Source organism: Diospyros lotus, chromosome 7 (assembly GCF_014633365.1).
Source record: "Diospyros lotus cultivar Yz01 chromosome 7, ASM1463336v1, whole genome shotgun sequence".
Classification (NCBI taxonomy): Eukaryota; Viridiplantae; Streptophyta; class Magnoliopsida; order Ericales; family Ebenaceae; genus Diospyros; species Diospyros lotus.
In genome coordinates, this window is record NC_068344.1 from 19,262,821 (window position 1) to 19,289,808 (window position 26,988).

At 38.8% G+C, this 26,988-nt stretch overlaps 1 protein-coding gene across 2 annotated transcripts; it reads left to right on the forward strand.

Moving 5' to 3' along the window:
* Window positions 1-1,198: 1,198 nt before the first annotated feature.
* LOC127806235 (uncharacterized) lies at window positions 1,199-26,519 on the forward strand. 2 transcript variants are annotated; one of them, XM_052343387.1, is made up of 6 exons: window positions 1,199-1,596; window positions 2,156-2,276; window positions 2,408-2,504; window positions 2,601-2,856; window positions 17,536-17,887; window positions 24,561-26,519. In XM_052343387.1, exons 1-6 carry the CDS (start codon window positions 1,553-1,555, stop codon window positions 26,202-26,204), a joined length of 2,514 nt encoding a protein of 837 aa, XP_052199347.1. In that variant the 5' UTR covers window positions 1,199-1,552; the 3' UTR covers window positions 26,205-26,519. The 2 variants fall into 2 exon arrangements, with proteins under 2 accessions (XP_052199347.1, XP_052199346.1); XM_052343386.1 differs by having other exon boundaries at window positions 1,200-1,596; window positions 2,408-2,856.
* Window positions 26,520-26,988: the final 469 nt, after the last annotated feature.

A 26,988-nucleotide genomic window follows, 5' to 3' on the forward strand; every position in this document is an offset into this window, starting at 1 on the left:
AAAATCGTATATGTAAAATCGAGATTTTATAGGATTTTATCCTAAATTGGATTTTACATGGGATTTGAATCGTTTAGGGGTCTTCGAATCGTAAAATCGTAAAATCGTACGCGTAAAATCGGGATTTTAACAACTATGTTGCCAGCAACTGCCGCAAACCCATCTTCTTCTTCCTCCCTTCTTGTCGCCAATGATCGCCGTAGCACCATCTTCTTCTTCATTCTTCATCTTCTTCTTTCTTCCTTCTTATCGCCAGCGATCGCCGTAGCACCATCATCTTCTTCTTCCTTCCTTCTCGTTAGCCACTTGCCACTCGCTGCCTCTCTCTCGTTCTCGCTCTCTCTTTGTAGGTGGTTGTCAGCGGCGTGGGAGGTGTCGACCAGGGTCGGGGGGGTCGTCGATAGCAACGGCTGGGTGTGAGGCGGGCAGATTTGAACCGACGGCGTGGGAGGCGAGTAGTCGCTCACTTGCCTTCCTCGTGCGGGTGGCCGACTATGGCCTCGGGGGAGGGGGCGACGCAGGGGTCGATTTGGGTTGAGGGGCCAGCGATGGCATCGATTGGGGTCAATGGGCGGGTGATCGTTTGCTTCCTCTCTCTGCCCCTCTCTCGCTTTGTCGGTCCCATTCTTTCTCTTTGTCATTTTAGGCAGCTATCCATCGTTGCCGACTGCTGGCCTCTTTCTCTCTTGCAGATCGAGACACGTGGCATGTTTCCACTGACTTGGTCAATGTGAGACCTACATCAGACCGCGTGTGTAATTCACGCAGAATGCTTGTTGCATTAAGGTATATAACTGTTACAAAATTAGTAATTGAGGTACTTAATAGGTTCAAAATAAAAAATTGAGAAGCCTAATAGATCCTTATTTAAATTAAAGAGACTAAATGATTAAATAATAAAAAATGAAATAGCTGATTATACCTTTAGCCTTAATTATTTGGTCAACATCTCCATCTCATCTCATCTTCATCTTCATCTTCATACGGAACTCTGTTCCTATTGGACAATCTAGTAAATGTAAAATGAATATTTTAATCGCTGAACCCAACATTGGGACTGGGACTTGGAAATTAAAAATAATAATTTAAAAGGGAGAGGCACCTCCTCTTCTTCAGAGCACTTCTCCTGTTGTACGGGGCAGGGTCACATCACAGGTAATTCTCCCAAGATGAATAAAATTTGACAGCGACCATTTGCTGCGATTTTCCCATCGGAGGACACAAGTTTCAATGATCATTCCCTAAAATCAAAATCAAAATAAAAATCACAATCAAATCCCAACGCAGACCCCACGCATCTCACTTCCCCTATGCTTTTCTTCTCTAACCACTGACCAATTTGGGTTTTCAACCCTCCAGAGTCGTCTCTTCCGGGTCAATTGGCACCACTCCTACTCTAAATCTCAATCTCTCTTCTCCGTTTGTCCAATTTTGTGTATCAATTTTTTCAGCTCAATTTCTCCAGTTCTTTATTGGGTATAACTCTAACCAGGGTTTGCGTCTTTGCAATCGGAGCTTTTCGGGGGTTCTGGGTTGGGTTTTGCTTCTGATAATGCCGAATCCGCCGAACCAGCGAGACCCAGATCAAGATCCGAGGTGAGGATTGTCCTGTTCTTGGTTTTCTTAGCTGTTGTTTTGTATTCCGTCGTTTTTGGGTTGATTCTGCATAAATGCATTGATTTTTCTGGGATTTTTGTTTGTTTGCTCTGGAAATGAGATCGTGAGAGTTTTGTAGGAGTAGTGTGTTTCTTACGAATTTCGCTTTTATTCCTGTCGGTAATTAGGTTGCCATGTAGTTCTATTAGGCTCCTTCATGAAGATTTGGCTTTCTGGGGTTTCGTATCCTTCATTTTCTTCCAATTTTCCGTTTGCTATGTTGATTGCTTATTATGCTTTCAGCTTGAACGATTTGTTTCTTTGAGATCATGGAAAAATTGGAATACATCAGCGATGCTCTGGTTCAGTCACCTGGTTGTGAAGTACATTTGTCGTGCTCTGTTTGTTGTTCATAGATGAAGTAGGAGGGGGGGGGGGGGGGGGGGGGGAGGAATGTTTAGAACTAAAAAGCGAATTTCTTTCTTGAGCAGGCAGTTTCTTCCAATTCGTCCCTCCTCCTTCTCCTCTTTCTTGATATACTTGCTCTTTAAATAATCAGGAACAATGGTAGCATGGAGGATTCAACTTCAATGACAATTGAGTTTCTTCGGGCACGCTTACTAGCGGAAAGATCTGTTTCCAGAACTGCAAGGCAGAGAGCTGATGAACTAGCAAAAAGGGTTAGTTTGGTTAATTTTTTAACTACATGAAGAGATGTTATGTATGTTTTGACATGCTATTAGTATTATTTGCCTGCATGGGCAATCTGCCTTTTTCTAACTTGTATATTGTTGGTTATGCATGATTATAGGTAGTGGAACTGGAGGAACAGCTTAAGATTGTGTGTCTCCAGAGAAAGAAGGCTGAAAAGGCAACAACTGATGTTCTTGCCATTTTGGGGAACCATGGTATAAGTGATGTCTCTGATGTCTCTGAGGAATTTAACACAAGCTCTGACAATGAAGTGGTTCATTCTGAGTCTAAAGTGTGTGCTAATTCCCCAGAGGAGGAAAGCTCAGTTAGTTCGGAGATGAGGAGTGGAAACCGTGGTGATGAGTTCTCCAGTTGTGAGCTTTATTCTTCTCCTTCATGCAGTAAAAGCTTGTCTTGGGAAAGTGGCAAGAATTCTTCACATTCTTGTGAGAAAAAGCATATGGATTCTTCTGGTAGAAGGCGAGGCACTTTTACATCCCCTACATCTGGCTCTCCAAGGCGTCGTCTTGGTAAATCATGTCGCCAAATACGACGGAGAGAGATGAGGTCAGTTTTCTTTTTTCTTTTTATTTTTTTCTCCAAACCCTTCCCTGATGTTTGCAAAGTGGAGAGCCCCATTGCAACACCCCCCTCTATGGGTTGCAAGACTGGCCATGAACCCTAAGTCAAGACTTAAAGTTCATGAAGCTTAAAAATGCTTCCATATTATTCCAACGAAAATATCCAATATCTTACAAAAGAAATACAGTGAAATAAAAACCACTAGCATTCTTTAAAGTTTATGTTTAGGAAGAAAATCCGATGGAAAAAGAAGAATTTCAAAATTAAAGGGGATAATTCCAAAATAAAAGGGATAAGAACAGGTTGTTTGAATAAAAGATAAAGAAGAAGAAGGATGAGATCAAAAGAAGATAAAGACTGCAGTTATTCCTGAAAGCTAGGAGAAGATTTTTCAAAGTTTAATTCTATCTTTATCTGTTGTTGTATTGTAAATTTAAACTTGTATTTTAAATTGCTAGTTTTTAAGAGATAGATGATAGAAGGTTTTTGTATTTAAAAGCATTATGTGATCTAATGAAAGGTGTGAAACTGTAAGTTCCGTTCACCGCTATTACTTGGAGTGTTTTGTTCCTAAGTCCTATAAGTTTGTTTATGGTATCAGAGCTACTAGTCCGGTAACTACATACCTAGCTTTTTCTTCAACACTAACTGCTTCAAGATGGCTAGTTCCTCGCTAACCAATGAAGCCTCAACTTCTTGCCCTACAACCACTCGATCCTTACTTCCAACTGCTGCCCCTATTTCTCTAGACCACCACACCTTTCAAATCACTCAACATAAGTTCAATGGGACTATCTTTCGGGAGTGGTCCCAATCGGTCTTGTTGGTTATGAAAGGTAAAGGGAAAGTGGGTATCTTATTGGGGGAATTTCAAAACCAGATCCTGAAGTTGCAAACTATGAAGCATGGGATGCTGAAAATTCCATAGTTATGGCTTGGCTCATCAATTCCACGGAGCCAAAGATAGGGAGGACCTATCTGTTTTACAAAATAGCAAAGAAATTTGTGAGGCTGTTCAAAGCCTTTACTCATACATAGAAAATACAGCACAATGCTTTGAAGTTCAATTAGCCATAAGAACTACTTGCCAAGGTAATCATTCGGTAACCAATTACTATAACATGTTATCTAAATTATGGCAGGAGATGGACTTGTTCTATGACCTCAGTTGGGAGTGTACCAAGGATGGGGTTAAGTATTCTAAAATGGTAGAGAAGGAAATGGTGTTTGACTTCCTACATGGCCTTAATTTTGACTTAGATGAAGTTAGAGGAAGGTTGTTAGGAACCAAACCGTTTCCATCTATTAGGGAGGATTTTGTAGAAGTAACGAGAGAAGAAAGTTAGTAGAAGGTAATGCTTAGTTCATTACCTGAAGTTAACAACCAAAGTGGTTCAACCCCTGCTGCTTCTAAACAAAGAGTAGCACTAACTCGTGGAGACCCTCAAAGAAGGAAAAACAATGGTGTGATCATTGCCACAAGCTCTACTACACCAAAGAAACTTGTGTTGGAAAATACATGGAAAGCTAGCACATTGGAAAGGGAAAGCTCAGAAGAAGCAACAAACAACTTATGCAGTTGATGCTGAAGAAGGTAAAGTCACTAATGTTACCTTAACCCCAGATCAATTGGAAGTATTACAATAGGTTTTGAACCAGACACGGGTTACAAAACCATAAGATTATGTGGAAATCCCTAACCCAATAGCTTCCCTTGCTAAACAAGGTATTTTCCATAAGTGTTCTCTCTAAATTACTGCATATAAATGATTGGATTGTGGATACCGAAGCCTCAGACCATATGATCGGTTCCTTGCATGGATTGTATGATTACAAACAGTGTGATAGAACTATAAATGTAACTATGGCAGATGGTACTATCTCTTATGCTAAGGGAGAAGGCTCGGTATATCTAGGTGATTTATGGTTGAAATCTGTCCTATATGTGCCTAAATTGAGATGCAATTTGTTGTCTATCAGCAAAATTACTAAGGACATGAATTGTAAAGTAACTTTCTCTCTAACTCATTGTGTATTTTAGGACCTAATTTCGGGAAAGATGATTGACAATGCTGAGGAGAAAGAAGGCCTATATTATGTGAAAGGAGTTGTTGGTACTTCTACCTTTTCTAAGTTGCATAATTCATTTTTATCTTCTCCTGTCTCAAATTCTAGCATCCAATTATGACACAAACGATTAGGCCATCCAAACTTTAGATACTTAAAAATTTTGTATCCTTGTTTGTTTGTCAATAAAATGAGTGAGTTTTTCAATTGTGAGCAATGCATTCTTGCTAAACAAACAAAAGCTTCACATCCTATTCATTCTTATCCTCCAACTAAACTATTCTATTTAGTACATAGTGATGTATGTGGACCAACAAAAATTCCAAATCTAACCAACAATCGCTGGTTTGTCACCTTTATAGATGATCATACTAGAGTGTGTTAGGTGTTTTTACTGAAGGAAAAATCTGAAGTATACAAAGTATTCAGAAAATTTCATCAAATTATTATTAATGTTTTCCAAACCTCAATCCATATCCTTTGATCGGATAATGGAAGGGAATATTTCTCAATCGAATTTGAAGCCTATTTGAGTGAGAATGGAATTATTCATTAAAGTACATGTCCCTATAATCCACAACAAAATGGAGTGGCCGAGAGGAAGAATAGGCATTTGCTTGAAACAGCTAGAACCCTAATGTTTACCAGCTCAGTTCCTACTTCCTATTAGGGAGAAACCATTCTCACTGCTGCCTATCTTATCAATAGACTCCCCGCTAGGGTTCTCAAATTCAAAACTCCCTTAAGTTCTCTTATTGTTGGCTATCCTCTCCTTACCCGAATGCTTAATTCTTTATCTCCAAAAGTATTTGGATGTACAACATTTGTTCATCACTATCATTCTAAATTAAATCCCAAATCTTTAAAGTGTGTGTTTGATGGCTACTCTTCCACACAACAAGGTTGCAAGTGTTATTGTCCTAACACTAAGAAATTTTTTGTCTTGTGATGCCTCCTTTATTGAGAATCACTATTACTATTCTAGCATGCCTCTGCAGGGGGAGATTCCTAGTGTAGAGCAAGGTAGGGATGTTGATTTTTTATCTCATTTTCCTGAGATAGTTAACTCCATTACTCCTATTCCTAATTATGTAACTAATCAAGGGGGAGAACAACCAATTCAAGAAGTTCCTAAGCCACAACCACCACTTCAGGTGTACTCTCTCGAAGGACTCTTGAACCAAAGCAAAACCATTCATTAACCCCGGAAAAAGGTCCGGTACCTGAAGAGGATGAAAGAGCTTAAATAGCAATGCCTATTGAGGAGGATAAAAGAATAAAAAATGCAGAAAATTCAGAGCCAGAACTATATGATTTGGATGTTCCAATAACTTGGACAAAAGGGGTGAGATCATGCACTAAATATCCAATTTCTAATCATTTGGTATATTCTCGATTGTCTCCAAATTTCAGGGCATTTATTGTCAGGGTTGATGAAGTGCAAATCCCTAAAAATATCAATGAGGCTGTAATGGAGGAAATGAATGCATTGGAGAAGAATGGCATTTGGGAAGTGGTGAGTCTGCCTCAAAACAAGAAGGTGGTAGGAAGTAAATGGGTGTTCACATTAAAACACAAATTTGATAGGAGTATTGAGAGGTATAAGGCCAAGCTAGTAGGCCAAGGCCTCACCCAAACACACGATATAGATTAGGAAGAGACTTTTGCACCAATCACAAAGCTTAATTCTATACGTGTGTTATTATCCCTTGTAGCTAATTTAGATTGGAAATTACACCAATTAGACATAAAAAATGCATTTCTCAATGGAGATCATGGAGATCTAGAAGAAGAGATACATATGAGAATTCCTCCTAGTTTTGAAGAAAAAGGAAAAGTTTGCAGGTTAAAGAAGTCTTTGTATGGGCTGAAACAATCCCCTAGGGCATGGCTTAAAAGGTTTAGCACAACTTTAAACCAACTAGGGTATCAACAGGGGCAGTCTGATCACACTTTGTTCACTAAACATGTTGCTAATGGTCTGAAACTATCTTAATAGTTTATGTGAACAATATTATTATTACAAGTAACAATCAACAAGAAATAGAGGCATTAAAAGGTTAGTTGCAGCAGGTATTTGAAGTCAAAAGACCTTGGACCACTAAGGTATTTCTCAGGGATAGAAGTAGCAAGGAGTAAGGAGGGAATCTTTATTTCTCAAAGAATGTACACATTGGATCTACTAAGGGAGATAGGTAAGCTTTGCTGTAAGCTAGCCAACACACCTTTGGAACCCAATTGGAAAGCTAAGGAGGATGGGACAGAAACAATAGTGGATAAAGGTAGATACCAAAGTGTCATGACCCTAAAGGTTGCATTGTAATTTTCTTTGCATTTTTAAAATTTTAGTTGTAGCATTGGAGGGAGCTAACTGATTTTGCTAAGGTAGCTCTTCCCATAATATCCTCGGTTTGAATATAATCATTGGGAACAACCTATATAAGGCTCTTACGCAGGAGGATGAGAATTCATTGTTGAATGTGAATTGAATTCTTTCCCTCTAATTTCTCTCTCACTTTCCCTCTTAATTCTCTCTTCGATCTTCCTTTCTCTCTTCTTAAACTAGCCAAATTCAAAGCCTCTTCCTCGAGGCTTGACAATTGGTATCAGAGCCGGTCATCCTCGGCTGTGATTCGGTGAAGGTGGAACGGGATTGGGCAAGATCACGATTCAAGAGAAGTCGGGAGATATGGCAGAAGGCACTAGAATGAAGTAGTTGGAGAATAGAATGGAGGCGATGGAGGTCGGGCTCACCCAGACACAGGAAGTGGCGAAGCATAGTAGAGAAGAAATGCGAACAATTCGAGAGGAGCTGCGAGAGGATATGGCGGCATCCAATGATCAAGTTCTGAGGGAGTTAGCAAGGCAGATGGAGTCTATGGATCAACGGATTAACAGCATGATTAACATGCTATCTACGCTTTCGCAATTCCGGTTACCACTGGAGTTTCCTCCTTGAGTAGAGCAGAAGACGAGATTGTCGGGACCCAACATCTTGCCTAGGCCACAAAGAGTTTCAGAAGTAGGAGATTTACACTTCGAGGAGACGCATGATCAGGTAAGAGAAATGAATTCCTCTAGATCTAGCTAAGGTCACCTACCAAGGCTAGAGATACCTCTTTTTGAAGAATCCAAACCATGCTGGTGGATCCGAAGGTGTGAGAGGTATTTTCAGTTCTATAACATACTGGAGAACTAGAGGATCACTATGGCTATGGCATATCTTAATGATGTGGCCGATAGCTGGTACCAAGGATGGTCCAGATCCAGGGGTATGAGGGCGAGATGGATTGAATTCGTAGAAGAGTTGTGCATGAGATTTGGAGAAAGGAACATGACCAATGTCGTTGAGGAGTTCAACAAAATCAAGCAAGAAGGGACGGTCACGGTATCAGGAAAAATTTGAAGAGCTAGGGGCATTAATGTGGAGTGCTCAACCCACTCTCACAAATCAATATTTTGTCTCTAGTTTCATTAGTGGCCTTAAAGACGAACTAAGATCCATGGTAAAAATGTTTTTACCGGCCACTGTGAGGGAGGCAACGGATAAGGCATGGTTATATGAATTAACGCTAGAGGCCATTTATAAGAGGAACAAGTTAGTGCCAAGGGCAATGCCAGTTGCTGGCTACCTGGCAGGGGGCAACACTAAGGCATTGATGCCTGCAGTGTCTACGGGAGGAGCAAAAAAGGGTCCTAATATTTCGGCTAACAGAGCCCCAGCAATGGAACAGAGGAGAATGCTGGGATTATGTTTCAAATGTGGTGACAAGTACGACCTCGGTCATCAGTGTAGGAGGCACCTGCTTAATATGGAAGGGGTAGAAGGGAAGGAAGAGGAAAACCAAGGGGAAGAAGAATAGGAAGAAAAAGATAAAGAGGCAGAGGATGGGTATGAAGAAGATCAAGGACAAGGGGAAGAAATTTCCTTTCATGCTCTTAGGGAGGCCCTACTGGAAAGATTATCAAGGTGGTGGGACAGGTAGGGAGTAAGAGGCTGATGGTGTTAATTGATAGTGACAACACTCACAGCTTCTTGAATGAAGCTACTGCTAGCAAGCTAAAATGAAAAATAACTCACACCACCCCACTTTCAGTGATCGTAACCAACGAGCACAACATGTACAACCATTGTAAGTGCGTTGACTTCAAATGGGTGATGCATGGCTATGAGTTTAAGGCTGCTGATTTGAGGATACTAGAGTTGGGAGGCTGCGATATTGTCCTCGGAGTGGATTGGATGATGACGGTTAGTACACTTACCTTTGACTTCAACAAGCTAGAGGTAACGGTGGAAATGGAGGGTAAGAAACTCAAGTTGACTGGTAGTCTGGAATAGGGGGAGTACAAGATGATTAAAGCGAGTAAGTTACAGAATTTATTTTAGAAAAAATGGGGGGCAAATCACACAACTCTACTCAATCCAAGTTGTAGAAAGGGAAGAATTAGAGGAAGAGATGGGGCCTCAACTGTGTGAGAAGGGAGGATGCTATACAACCTATTCTTAGGTAACTATTGTAGATAGCTTGAACTTACTTTTGGAGAGATATAAGGACTTGTTCAAAGAGCCTAACTCTTTACCACCCCAAAGACCTTTGGACCATGCCACCCCCCTCAAACCTCAAACTACCCCAGTAAACAGTCGGCCTTACCGTTATTCACCCACCAAAAAGGCTGAGATTGAACGACAAATTTCCAACATGCTAGCCACTTCATTTATACAACCGAGCCAAAGCTATTTCACATCACCTGTGTTGTTGGTTAAAAAAAAGAGCCGTGCTACAGTGCCCGAAAAAGGTTGACGCATAGATTTACCGAAAAATTGTCGGGCGGACTTCATCTGTGGGCGGATTTCATCTGTGGCGGATTTGATCACAGATGAAATCCGCCCGTGCTGGGCGGATTTCATCTGTGATGAAATCTGCTGGGCGAACTTCAACACAGTTGAAGTCCGCCCAGTTCACTTTGGCGGCCCGGATTTTATTTAAACATGCGTGTGGTGTTTTCGAGGTAAGGATATTTTTGACATTTGATATTTTTAGTCATACCATACGTCAATTAATTCGGGCAAAGTAGAATAATCCTAAAAAAAATGATGGTTGGTGGAGATTTGTGTTGACTACCGTCTACTCAATTCTCACACCATTAAGAACAAATTCCCTATTCCCCTTATAAATGACCTGCTGGATGAATTAGCAAGAGCCAAAATTTTCTCTAAGCTAGAGCTTCGATTCGGATATCATCAAATCTGGATAAAACCCACTGATATACCCAAAACAACCTTTCGAACCCACCAAGGTCTATATGAATTTGTAGTCATGCCCTTTGGCCTTACTAATGCTCCTGCTACCTTTCAAGCACTCATGAACCAGATTTTTGCCCCTTATCTTTGAAAGTTCATTCTAGTTTTTTTTGACGATATACTAATCTACAGTCCAAGCCTTGAACAACATATAACCCACCTTCAAACTGCCTTTAAAGTCCTTAGAATGAACCAATTGTATGTCAAGCTATCTAAGTGTATTTTTGTCAGGAATGAGGTGGGATATTTGGGGCATATTATATCGGAGGAGGGGGTTAAAATTGACCCTAGCAAGGTCACAGCAATGGTGGAGTGGCCAAGGCCTATATTTGTAAGAGAACTGAGGGGTTTTCTGGGATTAGCAGGCTATTATCGAAAATTTATAAGGCATTATGGGGTGATTAGTAGACCTTTGATGAATCTATTGAAGAAAGAAGGGTTCCATTTGGAATCCCCAAACTGAAGTTGCTTTCTTGACACTCAAAAAAGCAATGACACAAGCACTCGTATTAGCCCTACCTAATTTTTCCAAACAATTCACAGTAGATACGGATGCTTGTGATGAGGGAATAGGGCTGTACTAATGCAAGATGGAAGGCCTATTGCCTACATTAGTCAGGCTCTGGGACCTAAGCATTTGGGGTGGAGTGTGTATGAGAAGGAGTTGTTAGCAGTGATGAAGGCTGTGGACAAATGGAGGCATTACCTAGAGGGTAACTTCTTTGTGATTAAAACAGATCACAAGAGTCTTAGATTCCTATCCTTGCAAAGACTACAGTTCCAACTTCAAAAGAAAGGAGTATCCAAGCTCATGGGATTGGACTATACCATACTCTACCGCAATGGGAAGGAAAATATAGTGGCTGATGCCTTATCATGTAGGGAGGATAGTGACCGGGAGGGCGAATGCCATACTATCACGACAGTTGTGCCAGAATGGATGAAAGAAGTGGTGCAAAGTTATGAAAACACTGAGTGGGTGGAAGAACTCCTAACCAAATTGGCAATTCAAAATACAGGGGAGAAAGGATATTCATTGTCCAATGGTCTCATTAGATTTTAGGGCAGGCTGGTTGCGGGAGATGATAAGGGGTTAAAAGAAAAGATATTGAAGTCCCTACATTGCTCACCCTTAGGGGGTCATTCTGGGATCAGGGTCACTTACCACAAGGTTAGACAATTATTCTTTTGGCTAAAACAAAAGAGGGATGTGGTAGAATTTGTGCTGGCATATGAGACGTGCCAGAGGTGTAAGCACGAGCCAGTGCTATACCCAGGCATGTTGCAGCCTTTAGAGGTTCCAGAACAAGCATGGGAAGGGATCTCCATGGATTTTGTAGAAGGGTTATCCAAATCTGAAGGCAAGGACGTGATTTTAGTAGTGGTAGACAGATTGACTAAATTTGGGCATTTTCTCAGTCTCACACATCCTTTCTCAGCCCAAGAGGTGGCTAGGGTGTTATTGGATTCAGTGGTAAAGCTACATAGGGTCCCTAAGACAATAATATCTAACAGGTATAAAATCTTCACTAGCAATTTATGGCAAGAATTATTCAGGAAACTGGGAGTAGGGTTGCAGTTGTCCATTGCTTACCACCCTCAAACCAACGTCCAAATGGAGAGGGTCAACCAATGTCTCAAAAGCCTATCTAAGGTGCATGCGTTTTATGAGGCCTAAGAGTTGGAATAGGTGGCTACCACTAGCTCAGTGGTGGTACAATTCTTGTTTTCATAGTGCCATCAAGAGAAGCCTCTTCAAGGCCATGTTTGGGTACAAGCCCCCTCTCCTGCCGGCTATAGCTAGCAGTTCTTCTAGCCTAGCAATGGTGGAGCAATACTTATAGCAGAGGAAGGACATGCTCTCTATCCTAAAGAAGGAGCTAGCTGAGGCCCAAAACAGGATGAAGCAGGCAGTGGACAAGAGGAGAAGTGACAGGGCTTTTGAGATTGGGGACAAGGTGTTCCTTAAAGTGAAGAGGTTCCTGCAACATCCCTTCACTTTAACACCGACATTAAAGCTCAATCCCAGGTATTTTGGACCCTATCTCATTAAAGCTAGAGTGGGGAAGGTAGCTTACAAGCGAAGGATACTTGAGGGAATCAATGTGCATCTAGTGTTTCATGTGTCCTTGCTCAAGAAATCCATTGAACCGAGGGCCACCACCAGCCAACAACTACTGACAACAGAAGATGAATTAGAAGAGACCCTAGAGCCATAGGCCATCCTAGACAAGAGGGTGGTCTATCAGGGAGCAACACCCCTAACACAAGTTTTAGTCCAATGGTCGCAGCTACAACCAGACCATACTACATGGGAGTATCTACCTGAGTTGTTGACAAGATTTCCACGAGTGACCGGCCTACTGTGAAGGATTCTTGGGGAGAAGAATGTGTTTGAAGGGGGGGAGGGTGTCACAACCCCAAGGGTTGCATTGTAATTTTCATTTGCATTTTTAAAATTTTAGTTGTAGCATTAGAAGGAGCTAACCAATTTTGTTAAGGTGGCTCTTCCCACAATACCCTTGGTTTGAATATAATCGTTGGGAACAACCTACATAAGGCTCTTACGCAGGAGGATGGGAATTCATTGTTGAATGTGAATTGAATTCTTTCCCTCTAATTTCTCTCTCTCACTTTCCCTCTTAATTCTCTCTTCAATCTTCCTTTCTCTCTTCTTAAACTAGCCGAATTCAAAGCCTCTTCCTTGAGGCTTGACACAAAGGTTAGTGGAAAGGCTAATTTACTTATCTCTTACACAACTTGATATTACATATGTAGTAAGTGTAATGAGTCAATTTATGCATTCACCCATTAGCAAACATCTTAATACTACTTACCATATCCGAAGATACCTTAAAGGGACTCCTGGTAAAGGGATCTTATTCAGGAAGAATGAAGATCGAGGAATACAAGGATTTGTGGATGCTGATTGGGTTGGTTCCTTAGAGGATAGTAAATCCACTTTTGGGTATTGCACTAAAGTATGGGGGAACCTTGTGACATGGAGAAGCAAGAAACAAAGTGTAGTGACTAGAGGAAGTGCTGAGGCAGAATACTGAGGTATAGCTCAAGGCATAAATGAGGTAATATGGTTAGGGAAGTTTATGGAAGATTTATAGGTACTAAACTCTACTCCTATAAGGCTATATTGTGATAGTAAGTTTGCCATCAGTATAGTAAATAATCCGATCCAACATGACTTGATGAAATATGTGAGAATTGATAAACATTTTATCAAGCAGGAAATTGAAGATGGTGGGATCAATCTAGTATATATTCCTACAGGTTTACAAGAAGCTGATATCCTCACTAAAGCAATGAACGAACGGGGGTTTGAACTAATTAGAGGCAAGGGAATGAAAGAAATTTATTCACCAGTTTGAGGGGGAGTGTTGAGGAAGAAAATCCGATAGAAAAAGAAGAATTCCAAAATTAAAGGTGATAATTCCTAAATAAAAGGGATCAGAACAGGTTGTTTGAATAAAAGATAAAGAAGAAGGATGAGATCAAGAGAAGATAAAGATTACAACTATTCCTGAAAGTTAGGAGAAGATTTTCAAAGTTTAATTCTATCTTTATCTGTTGTTGTATTGTATATTTAAACTTGTATTTTAAATTCTTAGATTTTAGGAGATAGATGATAGAAGGTTTATGTATTTAAAAGCATTATGTGATCTATTTGTTGGTATTTTTATGGAGAAAGAATAAAAAAAAGCATATGTGCAACAGAGAACAGATTGGAGAAGGAATGATTTTATTATATTAAAATTTGATCAACATCGTTACTGTTTTATAGCCAAAAAAACATAAAAAAATCAGCCAAATCTGCTGCACGTGCATAACAGAAAAGTTCCTAAAAATGCTGAAGACTAAATCAAAAACCTAATCTTATCATGTAATTTGATTTCTTCAAACCACATCATCAAAACAGATATGTTGACTTCTTCAAAGCAGCTTCTAAGTCATATTTTCAACACTCCTCCTTGACTTTGATGCTGCAACTAAATTTAATTTTGGCATAGGCATGAATATGGTTTTGAGGGGGCATAAGCATGAATATGATTTTGAGGGAGTTAAAATAACTCCTCCTCCGGTTGGCTAGTAACAGCTCTAGCTTCTCCTTCTTGTTGTTGTGATCTGCACACAATTGTGATGTGACCTAATTGACCACATTTGTTACACTTTACATCGGGCCTCCACCAACACCTGTTTTGTGGATGATTTGTTTTTTTGCAGTATGAGCAAGGTGGATAATTTCCACTATTGTTGTTTTCAGCATTTGTGAGCTTCTTGTTGTGATCCTTAACTTTTTTTCCACCGATGGGCCTTACTTGTGCCTGTAAAGCTCCTTCGACTCCTCCTCCTTCCCTCATAAGCCTTCTTTGTTCTTGAGCCTGTAAAGTATTAACTAACTCTGCCAAGGAAATGCTTGACAAATCTTTAGCGTTTTCTAGAGAAGAGATGGTGGCTTCATACCTCTCTGGAAGTGTAACAAGTATTTTTTCAATTATTCTTTGATCAAGAAAATCTTTACCTAACAATCTCACTTTGTTAGCAAGGCTAAGCAACATGTCAGTGTACTCCTTCACAGTTTCTGACTCCTTCATTCTTTGCATTTCAAACTCCCTGATCAAGTTTAACACTTGCATATTCTTTGCTCGTTCATTGCCTTGATATTCTTCCTTGAGATGATCCCAAATGGCTTTTGCTGAAGTCAGGTTCATGATTTTTGTGAAACTATTAGGAGACACTGCAGCATACAAGTGGGCCATGGCTTTAGCCTTTCTTGTCTTCCTCTCCTTGTGAATCTTTATTTGATTCATTGTTGGATTGGCTGGCAAATCAGCAACTTCGTAATTTTCCTCAACTGCTTCCCAAAGATCTTGTGCCTGGAGATGAACTTTCATTTTAATAACCCATACCTGATAGTTGTCGCCATCAAATATCGGTGCTGCCGGCATTCCGTGACTTGATTCTGCTTCCATCTTTGCAGATTGTTGGCTTGAATTTGAGTGTTTGTGATTTTTTTTTTTCAACTCACAGGTCCCTCAAGAAATACGCTCTGATACCATTTTGTTGGTATTTTTATGGAGAAAGAATAAAAAAAAGCATATGTGCAACAGAGAACAGATTGGAGAAGGAATGATTTTATTATATTAAAATTTGATCAACATCGTTACTGTTTTATAGCAAAAAAAAACATAAAAAAATCAGCCAAATCTGCTGCACGTGCATAACAGAAAAGTTCCTAAAAATGCTGAAGACTAAATCAAAAACCTAATCTTATCATGTAATTTGATTTCTTCAAACCACATCATCAAAACAGATATGTTGACTTCTTCAAAGCAGCTTCTAAGTCATATTTTCAACACTAATGAAAGGTGTGAAACTGTAAGTTCTGTTCACCCCTGTTACTTAAGAGTGTTTTGTTCCTAAGTCCTCTAAGTATGTTCAGTTTACATAACCTTAACCATTGACAATAATTGAAAATTAAACTATCCCAAACCGAGTCCATTAGTAATGCCCCAATCCAAGTCCACGTCTAGCCCCACACCACTAATCTCACTCATCGAAAAATATGTTAGGGAGAATGGTGAGCTTAAAGTCCAATGAAGGTTATCTCACATAATAGATCAATATCCAAAATAGAGGATTCCATATGTATACAATAAAAACAAATTTCAATTCATAAATATTTACCAATATTCCCTATACAACAAGTATTACCAATAAAATCACACGTCACATGGTGTGGCTAACAATTTCCCCAATATATAAGTCACCAATAAATCAAGGGAACCATAATATTCAACAATCAATTCAAACCCCAATAAATATCAAAATGGGTAGTATACACCTGGATTCAATCAATGTGCAAGGTGACCCATTAATTTCCTTGGGATCTACCCCCAAGTACTAGGTGGAGCGTGACTAGAATAATTAGTTCATCTTCTCCTATTGAGTAACTAAACTTTAGTAGTCGAATTTCAATTGCTAAGAGTAACCTCTGGACTTTCCTGATGGTTTCATAACAATTTATATCAACGTGCTAACACCATCATAATCTTTTCAAAAATGATTTGATAATTCCCCATTCCCAATTTGTTTCTAAATCAACAGTTCAAGCACATATATCAAGTGATGAAATGGAGAATATATTTGTCAAAACAATTTTCAACATGTATGGGAATGATTTTCAAAGCATACTATTGCAGAAATAACCACTTGCCTAATCCTTTGTAGAGAAAATCCACAAATATTCAGCGACTTTGCTTTGGATTGATTCTCATATCTCCAAGTTTCTAATGATTCAATCCTCCTCTAAGTTCGCATTTATAAGCTTCTTAGGGTTCATCCTATTCTTTTTTGATTTTGGATTCAATTTCCCCTTTTATCTAATTCCCTAGTTAATCATAGTCCTTATCAAATACTAATCAAATAATACAAGGTCTTTCTTCTAATTTGTCCTAAAATTTTACATCATCAATCCTAATTCCTTCTCAATAAGGAATTGGTTTGTTCCCAATTCATTAAGGTTAATAAATCCCAATCTTTCTCAAATTTTCTTTCAATAATATATATATAACTCATTCTAATTTATGCTAATCCATCCAAGACTTAGTTTTTGAAATCTAGTTTATCCTCAATTCAAATTCCAACCCAAACAAAATCCCTCCACAACTCTAATAACCCCTCATCTCAATCTCCATTTAGAATTTGAACTCAATTCCCAATTTCTTTGACATTATGATTAAATTATCCCAATCTACAATGGCTTCAGAAATCTTGTTTCCTTTTGGATTTATTGCCATCTAAAAATTCGGGTGTTATACCCCTGCACCTTTTTCTATCCAGACCCTAAGCATTGTTTTTGGATCTTGTTTTGCATATATACAGAATTGCGTTAATCTCAAGTTTCTTTGCGGTGCTAGTTAGAAAAATTTGCAAATGCATACGTTGGTGTTCAGATAGTAATTTTGTAAACAAATGGGCCCAATGTTGACTTTGCTATTTAGAGAAACACTTAGGCATGTTGTTGTTCTTAGCAATTCTGGTGAGCTTTACTGGCTTATAAAATTTGTTCCATCTGAATAAAGATGATTGAAGAGTCAGAATATCTATAGCATACTCCATCTCTTAGGATTAAGACTTGTTATGATGATAGCATGCTGCCAACCAAAAAGGCATTGACGCAGGGTTGCTTGTTCTTTTAATGAAACTATTTCATCTCTTTTCTTGGGTTCTTCTTAAGCAGTTGCCCCTTCAAAGTTCCTCCTGATGTATTGATTTTTCAGATCTGCTGTGGAGGAATCACGAATTAACAATGAAATGATGGCTCCTCGTGATACTGGTGGTGCTACTTGTCCACAAGGTGTTTCCACTCGCTCTGACATTGAATCTGAGATCCAGAGAGAATGTTCCAATAAGCAGGACAAACAAATCCTTCGTGAAGGTCCAGTTTCAGGGGATTTAGAAAATCAACAATCTGCAGCCAATCCTAGCTATTATTTGACTGTAGATGGTAGTGAAAAAGACATGGAAAGAGCACTAGAAGAACAAGCACAACTTATAGGGAAGTATGAGGAGGAGGAGAAAGCTCAAAGAGAATGGGAAGAGAAGTTCAGAGAAAATAACAATAGTACACCGGTATGCCTTATTAGCTTCTTTCTTTCACGAGCATCTATGTGCTTTCGCTTATGCATAGTTTGATTAGTACACCTTTTTGAACGTTGGAATTCCTCTTTTACATCATAACATTTTCCATCTCCAAGGTTTCTTCACTCTACAAAAAATCTTCGTTCTTTTTTCTAGAGCTTCCTTGTTGTTTTGATAAATAAATTGTGTGATAGGGTGAGATATGCTTGAACTCTTGACTTTGGGATAACTCAGAGACTATGGGACATTTACAGTTTCTATGTTTATTGTTTTACATCCATATTCATATCCATGAATGGTGATGAATTATAATAATGTTATAACCTTCAATTTACATAGATCACATGTGTGATCTGGTGGCTTGAAATGATTAATACATATATGCCATTTTCATAGTATATTCCTAAGAGCTCTGCTTTTCTCTCTATCAGCTGTGAATGTAATAAAGGAGAACTTTCTTGAGCCATGGTATTGAAGAATTCAATTGTTAAATTCTTTGTGGATTTAAGAATCATGGATACACGTACATGGCTGGAAAATTGTATTCTTGTATGTTTATATTACATATGTTGATAAAAGTAACATATTTTTATTTACAGTTCATCCACTCTTTGATTTTCATTCCATGATACATTTTGGTTGGGAGGTGTAAGAGTGTATTTATTTCAATTAATACATTTAGGCATTATTTAATTTAACTAACAAAATAACATTTCATCAATTCTGTGCCACTATATCACAAATACAGATAGCTATGAGTCTAAATTAAAAAAGCTCAAAAAAAGAAAGAGAGAAAAAAAAAAAAAAAGAAACACAAGCACAGGTGTTTTAACATTCAATTTTTAAGTAGAAACCTTAACTTCAACCAGCTTTTAAGGATTTGAATATGTTCAATAAAATATCATAACCAAAGATACCTTATGGCATATCTCATACATTTTGATATACTTCCTTATGATTATGTTTGTTCAACATTACTATGGGAACCATCTCAAAGTGTTCCATGCATAGTAGTTACTGTTAGTATAACAACTGTTTCAGATTCTCGTTGTATTGTAGTCGTGCCTTCAAGTCTAAAATATCAAATATTTTATTTCATATAAATGAGTGTTATGTGGAACTTGCACATTTGTAAGAAAGGGGATGTAAAGAAGATAGTCGCTTTGATTTTTCATTTTGAATATTTGGACTTTTTATTAGTAGAATACACATTATGTTGTGGGTTAGTTTAAAATGATATTAACTTTTGGTGGTCTTCTCAATTACCATCCTCTGATGACTAGCTTATGGGCTATTTAACAAAGCCTTTAGTTTTCAGTTAACAATTTTCAGCTTTGATTTTCATATATTTTTGTGTTCAGTTTTGATGCCCTTACAATTACAGTGGGTGATTAGCAAGTGTTGGAATTAATGAAGCTTGGAAGGAAGATAGCTAAGGCAGTTGAGGGAGGGAAGGAGAGTCTCTTAAGTTGTTGGAGTCACTAAGACATAGGAGCCACTGGAGATAGCATAGGTGTAGGAGTGGCATATAGGAATCATTAGCACTCCTAACATACATGGACAAGCATCATATGAGAGCCAACAAGTATGCCTGGAAATCAAAATATGAGTATAGCTTCGAGTGATTATCAGTAAGGTGCTCTTACGGAAAAATCCTATGGCCAAAGGAGCATGGACACTCCTACGAAGGTGAAGTATCGTGTCAAGACACTGCTGTCAAACATGACACTTGTTGAACACTTCCAATGTTAAACACTTGTCCAAACTTGCCTAATTAAGATTTAGTTCTTTTGCTTCTGTATGCTCTATAGACCTGTACAGACTTGAGGGCCCAATATAAAGGCGTTGTTACCAAATTGTGAGGGCCCTCCTCGGAAGTCTCGCTAGTATAGGAATTCCGAGGGAAAGTTCTCGCAAGATGGAACTAGAGTAAAACTCAATCAAGATCATGCATACCATCAACATCATTTTGTCATATAGAACAAAATAAGCATTACCATTTACATTCTACTAGGCTGTCTCAAGGGGGATACGACAAGCCCAAATAACAAAAATACAGCCACTAGCATGTCACAAACCCAAGACCTTTTATTCAGGTGAGTTCTGTACACATCTAACCCAATAGATCATGCCCTACTAGCACCCATCTCATCCTTCGCTTTACCTGTACCTAGAATGATGCAAAGAGAAAGAATGAGTTGCAAGGTCTAGCAAGTATAATACAATGAAATGGAACATGAGATACATCGTAATGGAGACTTAGTAAGCAATAACAGACAATATATAGTAGAATTGTAATACGGAGTAGCCCAGGTGGAGTCGTAATAGGAAACAACATAATCCATACCAATAGAAACCCCTACAGTCGTAATAGGAAACAACATAATCCATACCAATAGAAACCCCTACTGTATTATGGGTAGGGCACAATCTGAAACCTTCCTATCATTTAGTCTCTTGGACCCAAGTAACGCACTAAGCACAACACTCAATAACTTGCAACATCACAATTCTCACATCATGTGGTGACCCACTCTGGGCCCATAAATCCAATCCACTCTACGGCACTAGCACACATCTACGGTATCACACGCCAAGTATGCAGTGGTCTCACTGTAACAGTGCCCTCAACCTAGTCTCAACTCTGCTGCACTAGCACATGTCTATAATACCACATGCTAAGTATGCAGTGGCCTCATCATAGCAATGCCCTCAGTCTGCTCTACAGTCCTTTGCTATCTAGCTCCCACTTATGATACCACACGTCAGGTATGCAGTGGCCTCATTATAGTGGTGCCCTCATTCAGCTCAACTCTGTGGCATCAGTTCACATCTGTGATACCACACGCCAAGTATGCATTGGCCTCATCATAGTAGCACTCTTGATCTGCTCTCAACTCACTCCTGTCGAACTAGCACATGACTACAATACCACACTCCAAGTGTGCAGTGGCCTCATCGTTGCGGTGCTCTAGTCTAGAAGGGAGGCCAGTCCATATAATCACACCTATAATTTTTCGAAATCACGTTCAACCACATAGAGCATACATGTACATGATTTCATACAGTACTTCCTATCTCTTCTGGAACTATAAGTACACTCATGGTGTATACTTAGACATCCTCTTCCACAACCAAATTCACAAGACAATCCTCAAGGCAAATGTCCACACATCATAAGAAAACATCCGTGAATTCTATCTCAATTCATAACACTAAATGATCCACTTCCTAACTCATTTACCAGCCCCTTATATGCACATTTAACCCCCCGAAACTTCCCATTTAAGTCATACATGCGTAAGGCTCCCCAATCACAAGTTTCCCATATGGGCCAATACTAGCTCATTATCATGCTCAAACGTGCTTTTCACGAATCCCAACTCACATAACACCTCACCAATGAATGCATAATTATTTTCAAGAACATTTAGACATGTTTTGGGATCAAGAAGAAATCACTCAAAACTTGGCCAAATAATTCAAATTATAGACCAAATCGAATATTATCAAATCTAGTTTACAACGCAACAAACGATCTCGAATTGGATATTTCTACTGAAAGTTATGCCCAAAATAGTAGAGTATGTGCAGGCTGCCATAAGCCAAAAATGGTTGATCGATGGAGAAGCATTTGTCGACCGACAGAGGTTTTTTTTGTAGAAACGATCGACCGATTAAGGCAAACAGTAGACTGACAGAGGCCTGTAACATGAACCATGGACGAAAAACCACAAATATAGCAAGATTGAAGATACACGCAAAATCTTGCCTAAATCAAAACTCAACCAATAAAAGCATCATTCCTTGAGGATTATAGGGTGAAACAAACCTTATTTCGAAACTCAAAAGAGACTAACAAGATCAAGCAAGAGAAAAGAAAGATTTACAAGCTTTTGGCATAGATGTCATCCAAGAAGATCCCTTTGAAAAACATGGGGGTTTCATCTTAGAACTCTTGATATGCCAAAATCAAACGTTTAGAAGAAAAAGAGAGTAGCAGAACTTACCTTTAGAAACTTTTTCTTTTGGGTCTTACTTGAAAGAAGTCCCTACAATAACCAAATATTTCACTCCAAGAGAACTCAAGTAAAAGAAGAAGAAGAAGGACCTACCACTAGCTTGCTCTAGCCCTTTCTTGCTCCAATTTCTCAAAGAAGAAGAAGAGAAATTTGAAACCCTAGCTCTCCCCTTGCTTCCCGATCACCCTCTCTTCTCTTCTCTCAATTACCTTCAGTTTTCATGCTAAAATGAAGCCATGCTTTATATATATATATATCCACACATAAGGCACAATGACCAAAATGCCCCTATTACTTAATAACTTTAATGAAAATTGTTTATTTCAAATGGTAATTTAAACATTGGCTACACTCCACATAACATTTCCACAACATTTTTACATGCATACCTTAAATAGTCATGGGTCCCATTTCTGACAAAGTCAAATTTTTGACTTTTCCATCATTTTTTTCCTTCTTGCCAAGTCACCTAAAAATACCACATAATCCTTCAAAAATTATGGTTCAAATAAAGAAAATATTTTATTTCCTTACATATCCTCCGGACCCACTAATGGGTCGTTACAAGACCCTGGGTGGACTTTCATGTCCATTATGATAATTAGTGTGTCTATTAGTTAAAAAAAAAAAAATTAGTACACATTACAGTTTTGAATAAATAAGTGAAATATCAAGTGTAAAACAAAATTAATGTAATTTATATTTATTGGTCTTCCCTCAATTAAAATTTTTAATTTTAAGAATCTTAAATTACAAAACTTTGTAAAAAGAATCTGTACATTATATATTTAGATTTTTTAATCATCTTATTTCTTATTATATAGAATATGACCTATCTTTTGTACACACATAAATATAATCTAATATATTTTGTGTCCCTGTTGTGAAATGGTGTTAATTGTTATAAGAATGCAATATTGGTGTGTCCCTGTTTTGTTTTCCTATTTGTATTCATCTTCTCTACCTACTGCTGAGCCTACAGGTGTTGGGTGGATTCTTATGGTGAGTTGGCAGGATTTAGGTAGAGAAGCATTGCAACGAGCTGAGAACACCATGACTGCCCAAACATAATCCAATAGGTCAGTCACAATGTACCATTACCCTTAGTCAGTTCATGGAGTCTTGATTCCCAAAGGTATATAGGTCATACAGTCATTCATATGCCGTGCACACGGTCAGACTAATGGGGCTAGGAGGCACATGTAACGTGCTAGAGTTGTGAGAGTAACCACAATTGGATCCATCTTGAGATCTTATCATTTAAAAAGGCCAAGTGTCAGTAAATTGTTTGAGCCTGCTATACTTAAAGCACAAGCATCAAGCTTGGAGAAAGAGGTTCTTGATTGTTTCAGTGTATGTTTATTGGTGATAAAGAATTTCTGCATCTATGAATACTGTTGTATTCTGTATTCTTCTTGAATTAATTAGCTGATGATAGGAACTTGATAGAGAGCGACATCTTTTAAGTACTTACATTTCCTTGAAAAGTGGATGAGGAAGAAATAAGGAAGAAAAACTGCATTTACCAGTTAGCAGTTCAATTAAACTAACTGAATTGGCCTCAAACTTTTATAACATTAAGGAAACATTGATAAAAGAAAATCCTAAGCATGAGAGAAGTTCTGGAACTGGTTCAAGAAACACAATGTGCTGACTGAAAGAGCTGAGCTCTGAGTGTTATAGCTTTGTTCTACTACTTTTCTCTTTTGGCAATAGTATTTTATTGGGAGTGAGAGAAACAAGGCTTCTGCTAGATGTACGAGCCATTTATTTTCAAGATAAAAAGCCAAACATTTGAAACAAGGTATGATTGTTGTTTCTGAAGCCATGTTGAACATTGGGTTGTGACTTATGAAAATATACTTGTGAGTATTGTTGTTGTAGAACCTATACTTGGGGACATGTCTCCATGGTCAGAGCATGCATGTCCAGCATTAAACAAAATGAACCACTGTACAAGTTATATCTATTACTTGAAGCTCAACCCGATCAATTTATTCACAAATAGAGTTTTTCAAATTAGTATTAAGACTTTTTATTCACTACTTTTTCTCCTGACATACAGAATGCGAATGTTACTTCTATTTGAAATTATAGAATACAATTGTAACAAGAAAAAGAATTATTTTCATGTATGTGTATAAGTTGTTAGCCAACCCCAACTAGTGGGTTTAAGTTTGGTGGTTTTGTTGTTTTGTATATAAGATGTATATTTACTTATTGTTGACATGTCTCCAGCCTGTTGTGTCCTATTGTTTCAAAAGTTTTTGTCTTTGTGTTTGTTTGTGCCATGTTGTGTTGTCTCAGCTTCTTACTCTTGCTATATATTAAACAAAATGCTTTGAATGCATACAATTTGCAATCTTCACTCCTATATTCAGATTTTCTTTTTTGGTAACCCCGCCAGGATAAACATAAAATCCTTAGTTTTTGGATGTTTGATTGATCTATGCACAGTTTGTTTCAATTTCCTCATTAATGCCTGTTTACTCTTCTTCATGCTAGTTCCTATCACACAGTCTTTGTGATTCATGGATTCACTATGTGCATAAAATTGATCATTCTCCTTCTGTTGTTGTTTGGTTAGATATGTCATGCTAGGTTGTGACGTGTTTTTTTTTTTTTATCACAAAAATGTTTAGGATTCATGTGAACCTGGGGATCAGTCTGACATTACTGATGAAAGAGAAGAGACTAAAGTGCAATCTCCTCCATGTACTGTTCAGACCATTGCCTCTGAGAGCCAAGAGATACATTTGAAGGTGGAAAATATATGCCTCCCTAAAGAATCAGTTGACAGTCAATCTGATGGCTTGCAGTCAGCTCCATGTGCTGATATGGAATGCTTTCAGGATCAAAATCCCAGCTTCAAGCTTGGTAATGAATCCCCAGCTTCAGATTTTGTATTTCCTGCAGCTACACATAAGCAAGATCAACAATCTTCCGGAAACTATAGTATTCTGCCTTCAAGCTGTCTTTGCAGTTCTCATCTGGACGGTTCCCCTGGAAACAAGTCAGCAGAAATTGTTCCTTCTCATTCAGGCAGTAGTGTCCTTAAACAAGATACTTCAGGGAGCAAAAATGTTAATTATGCATTGATGCCACGTGAAGGACCTAATAAATTAGGATCTGTGCTGGAGTCTCTTCAACAAGCCAAGTTGTCACTTAAGCACCAACTGAATACCTCGTTATCAGTAGATGATGTGTCATTTAAGAAACCAATTAGGTTTTCTGCTTTGGACAGACCAGAGGTTCCTGCCGGTTGTACTGGGCTTTTCAGAGTGCCATCTGATTTTCACTTAGAAGGAACTACTAAAGCCAGTGTCCTGGATTCTAATGTGCAGTTGAGTTTGACGAATTACTCTCATGATTCTGGAAGCATGCCAAGTGTTGATGATCGGTTTGTCACCCGTCCATATACAGAGTTGAGGCCCAGTGTTTCTGTTGGTGATAGACATGTTGCCATCCCCACCAGTGTCCGAATGAGTACGTATAATACTCCAAGTGGGGAGCCAGTGGAATCTTGGTCAAGGTTTTCTTCTCAGAAGGCATTCTCTGGGATAACTTGGGATACAGGTCTACAGTCCTCCAATAGATATCCCTATAATGATCTAAACGTGGGTATAGGTCTTCCTTCTTCTGGAACAAACACTTCTCCCAGCTATCCCTTCTATCCAGACCTTATGCTACGGATGCCTGCTAATGAAGTGCCACAACTCATGTCAAGTAGAGGAACAGGGATTCCCTCGTCTAATAGAGGTCTGCAACTCGTTTCAAGTAGGGAACCTGGAATGCCTGTGTCTAATGGAGGGCTGCAACTCATTTCAAGTAGAGGAGCGGGGATACCCTCCTCTAATGGAGGTCTGCAACTCGGTTCAAGTAGGGAACCTGGAATGCCTTTGTCTAATGAAGGCCTGCAACTCGTTTCAAGTAGGGAACCTGGAATGCCTTTGTCTAATGAAGGCCTGCAACTCGTTTCAAGTAGAGGAGCGGGGATTCCCTCGTCCAACGGAGGGCTGCAACTCATGTCAAGTGCAGAACCTGGAATGCCTCTGTATAATGAACGGCCACAATTTGTTCCAACTGGAGTACCTGGAATGTCTCTGATTGATAATCAACGGCAGCAATTTGTTTCAAGTGGAAGATCAGGAATGCCTATGTCTAATGAACGGCCACATCTTTTTTCAAGTAGAGGACCTGGAATGCCTCTGTCTAATGAACGGCAGCAACTTGTTTCGGGTAGAGTAGCTGGGATGCCTTTGGATAATCACTTCTCGTTTTTATAACCATGTTCGACCAAATATTTGGAGGAACATCAAGTTCCTTCTTGTTGCAGCTTGATTAGGAAGCTTCAGGACTAGGAGTTTGTGTGGTTACCAATGCAATGCTATGTTGTTTGTTGTTGAATGTTGTAGTCTTAGGTGGGGAACGTGTATACTTGGGTAGAATGTCAATATGGGAGCTCAAGGTCATGGTTTATGAGAAAATAAGGAATACATCCTTGCTGTATGCTTCATTTTATCATGTTATGTTGTGTATTATTGAGACAGCAATTGAATTTGAATCTTCTTATCGTATGCAACTTTACTCCGGTTGTACAATATTAGTAAGGTCATGGGTGCGGTGTGGATTCTAATCTCCATTCCAGGTGAATATCCATTCTCATATATGGTTTTCCAGGGTAAAAGGGTTATCTTGAAGATCCTACTAGGAACATTAAAGAAGTGCATAGGCTCACTAGACGAATGGTGGCCTGGAAAAGATTTCTATCATACTCGGTTGAGAAAAGGGTTTTCTTTCTTTAAGACTTTTGTTTGAGTATAGTTCGGTGATGGTTAAACCATTACCAAACCCTACAGAGAGAGAAAGAGAAGGACTGACATGTAACTAGATTTCTAGCCAGTTCACCATACAATGAGACGAGAATAAGAGAGTAGAAAATGTGGGGTTTTTTTGTCATACTAAGATTTTTAGCATCCAAGAAGTAAAGTTAGGGGGAAAATGCAACTAGAATTATAAAGCTATATAGGGTTTCTATCATCATTTCTCAAATATGAAGGGTGTCTCTTA

Coding starts and splice junctions, on each gene's coding strand:
- LOC127806235 (XM_052343386.1), top strand. CDS start 1,553: ATGCCGAATCCGCCGAACCAGCGAGACCCAGATCAAGATCCGAG. Junction 2,277..2,407: donor CTGATGAACTAGCAAAAAGG/GTTAGTTTGGTT, acceptor GCATGATTATAG/GTAGTGGAACTGGAGGAACA. Junction 17,888..24,560: donor AAAATAACAATAGTACACCG/GTATGCCTTATT, acceptor AAAAATGTTTAG/GATTCATGTGAACCTGGGGA.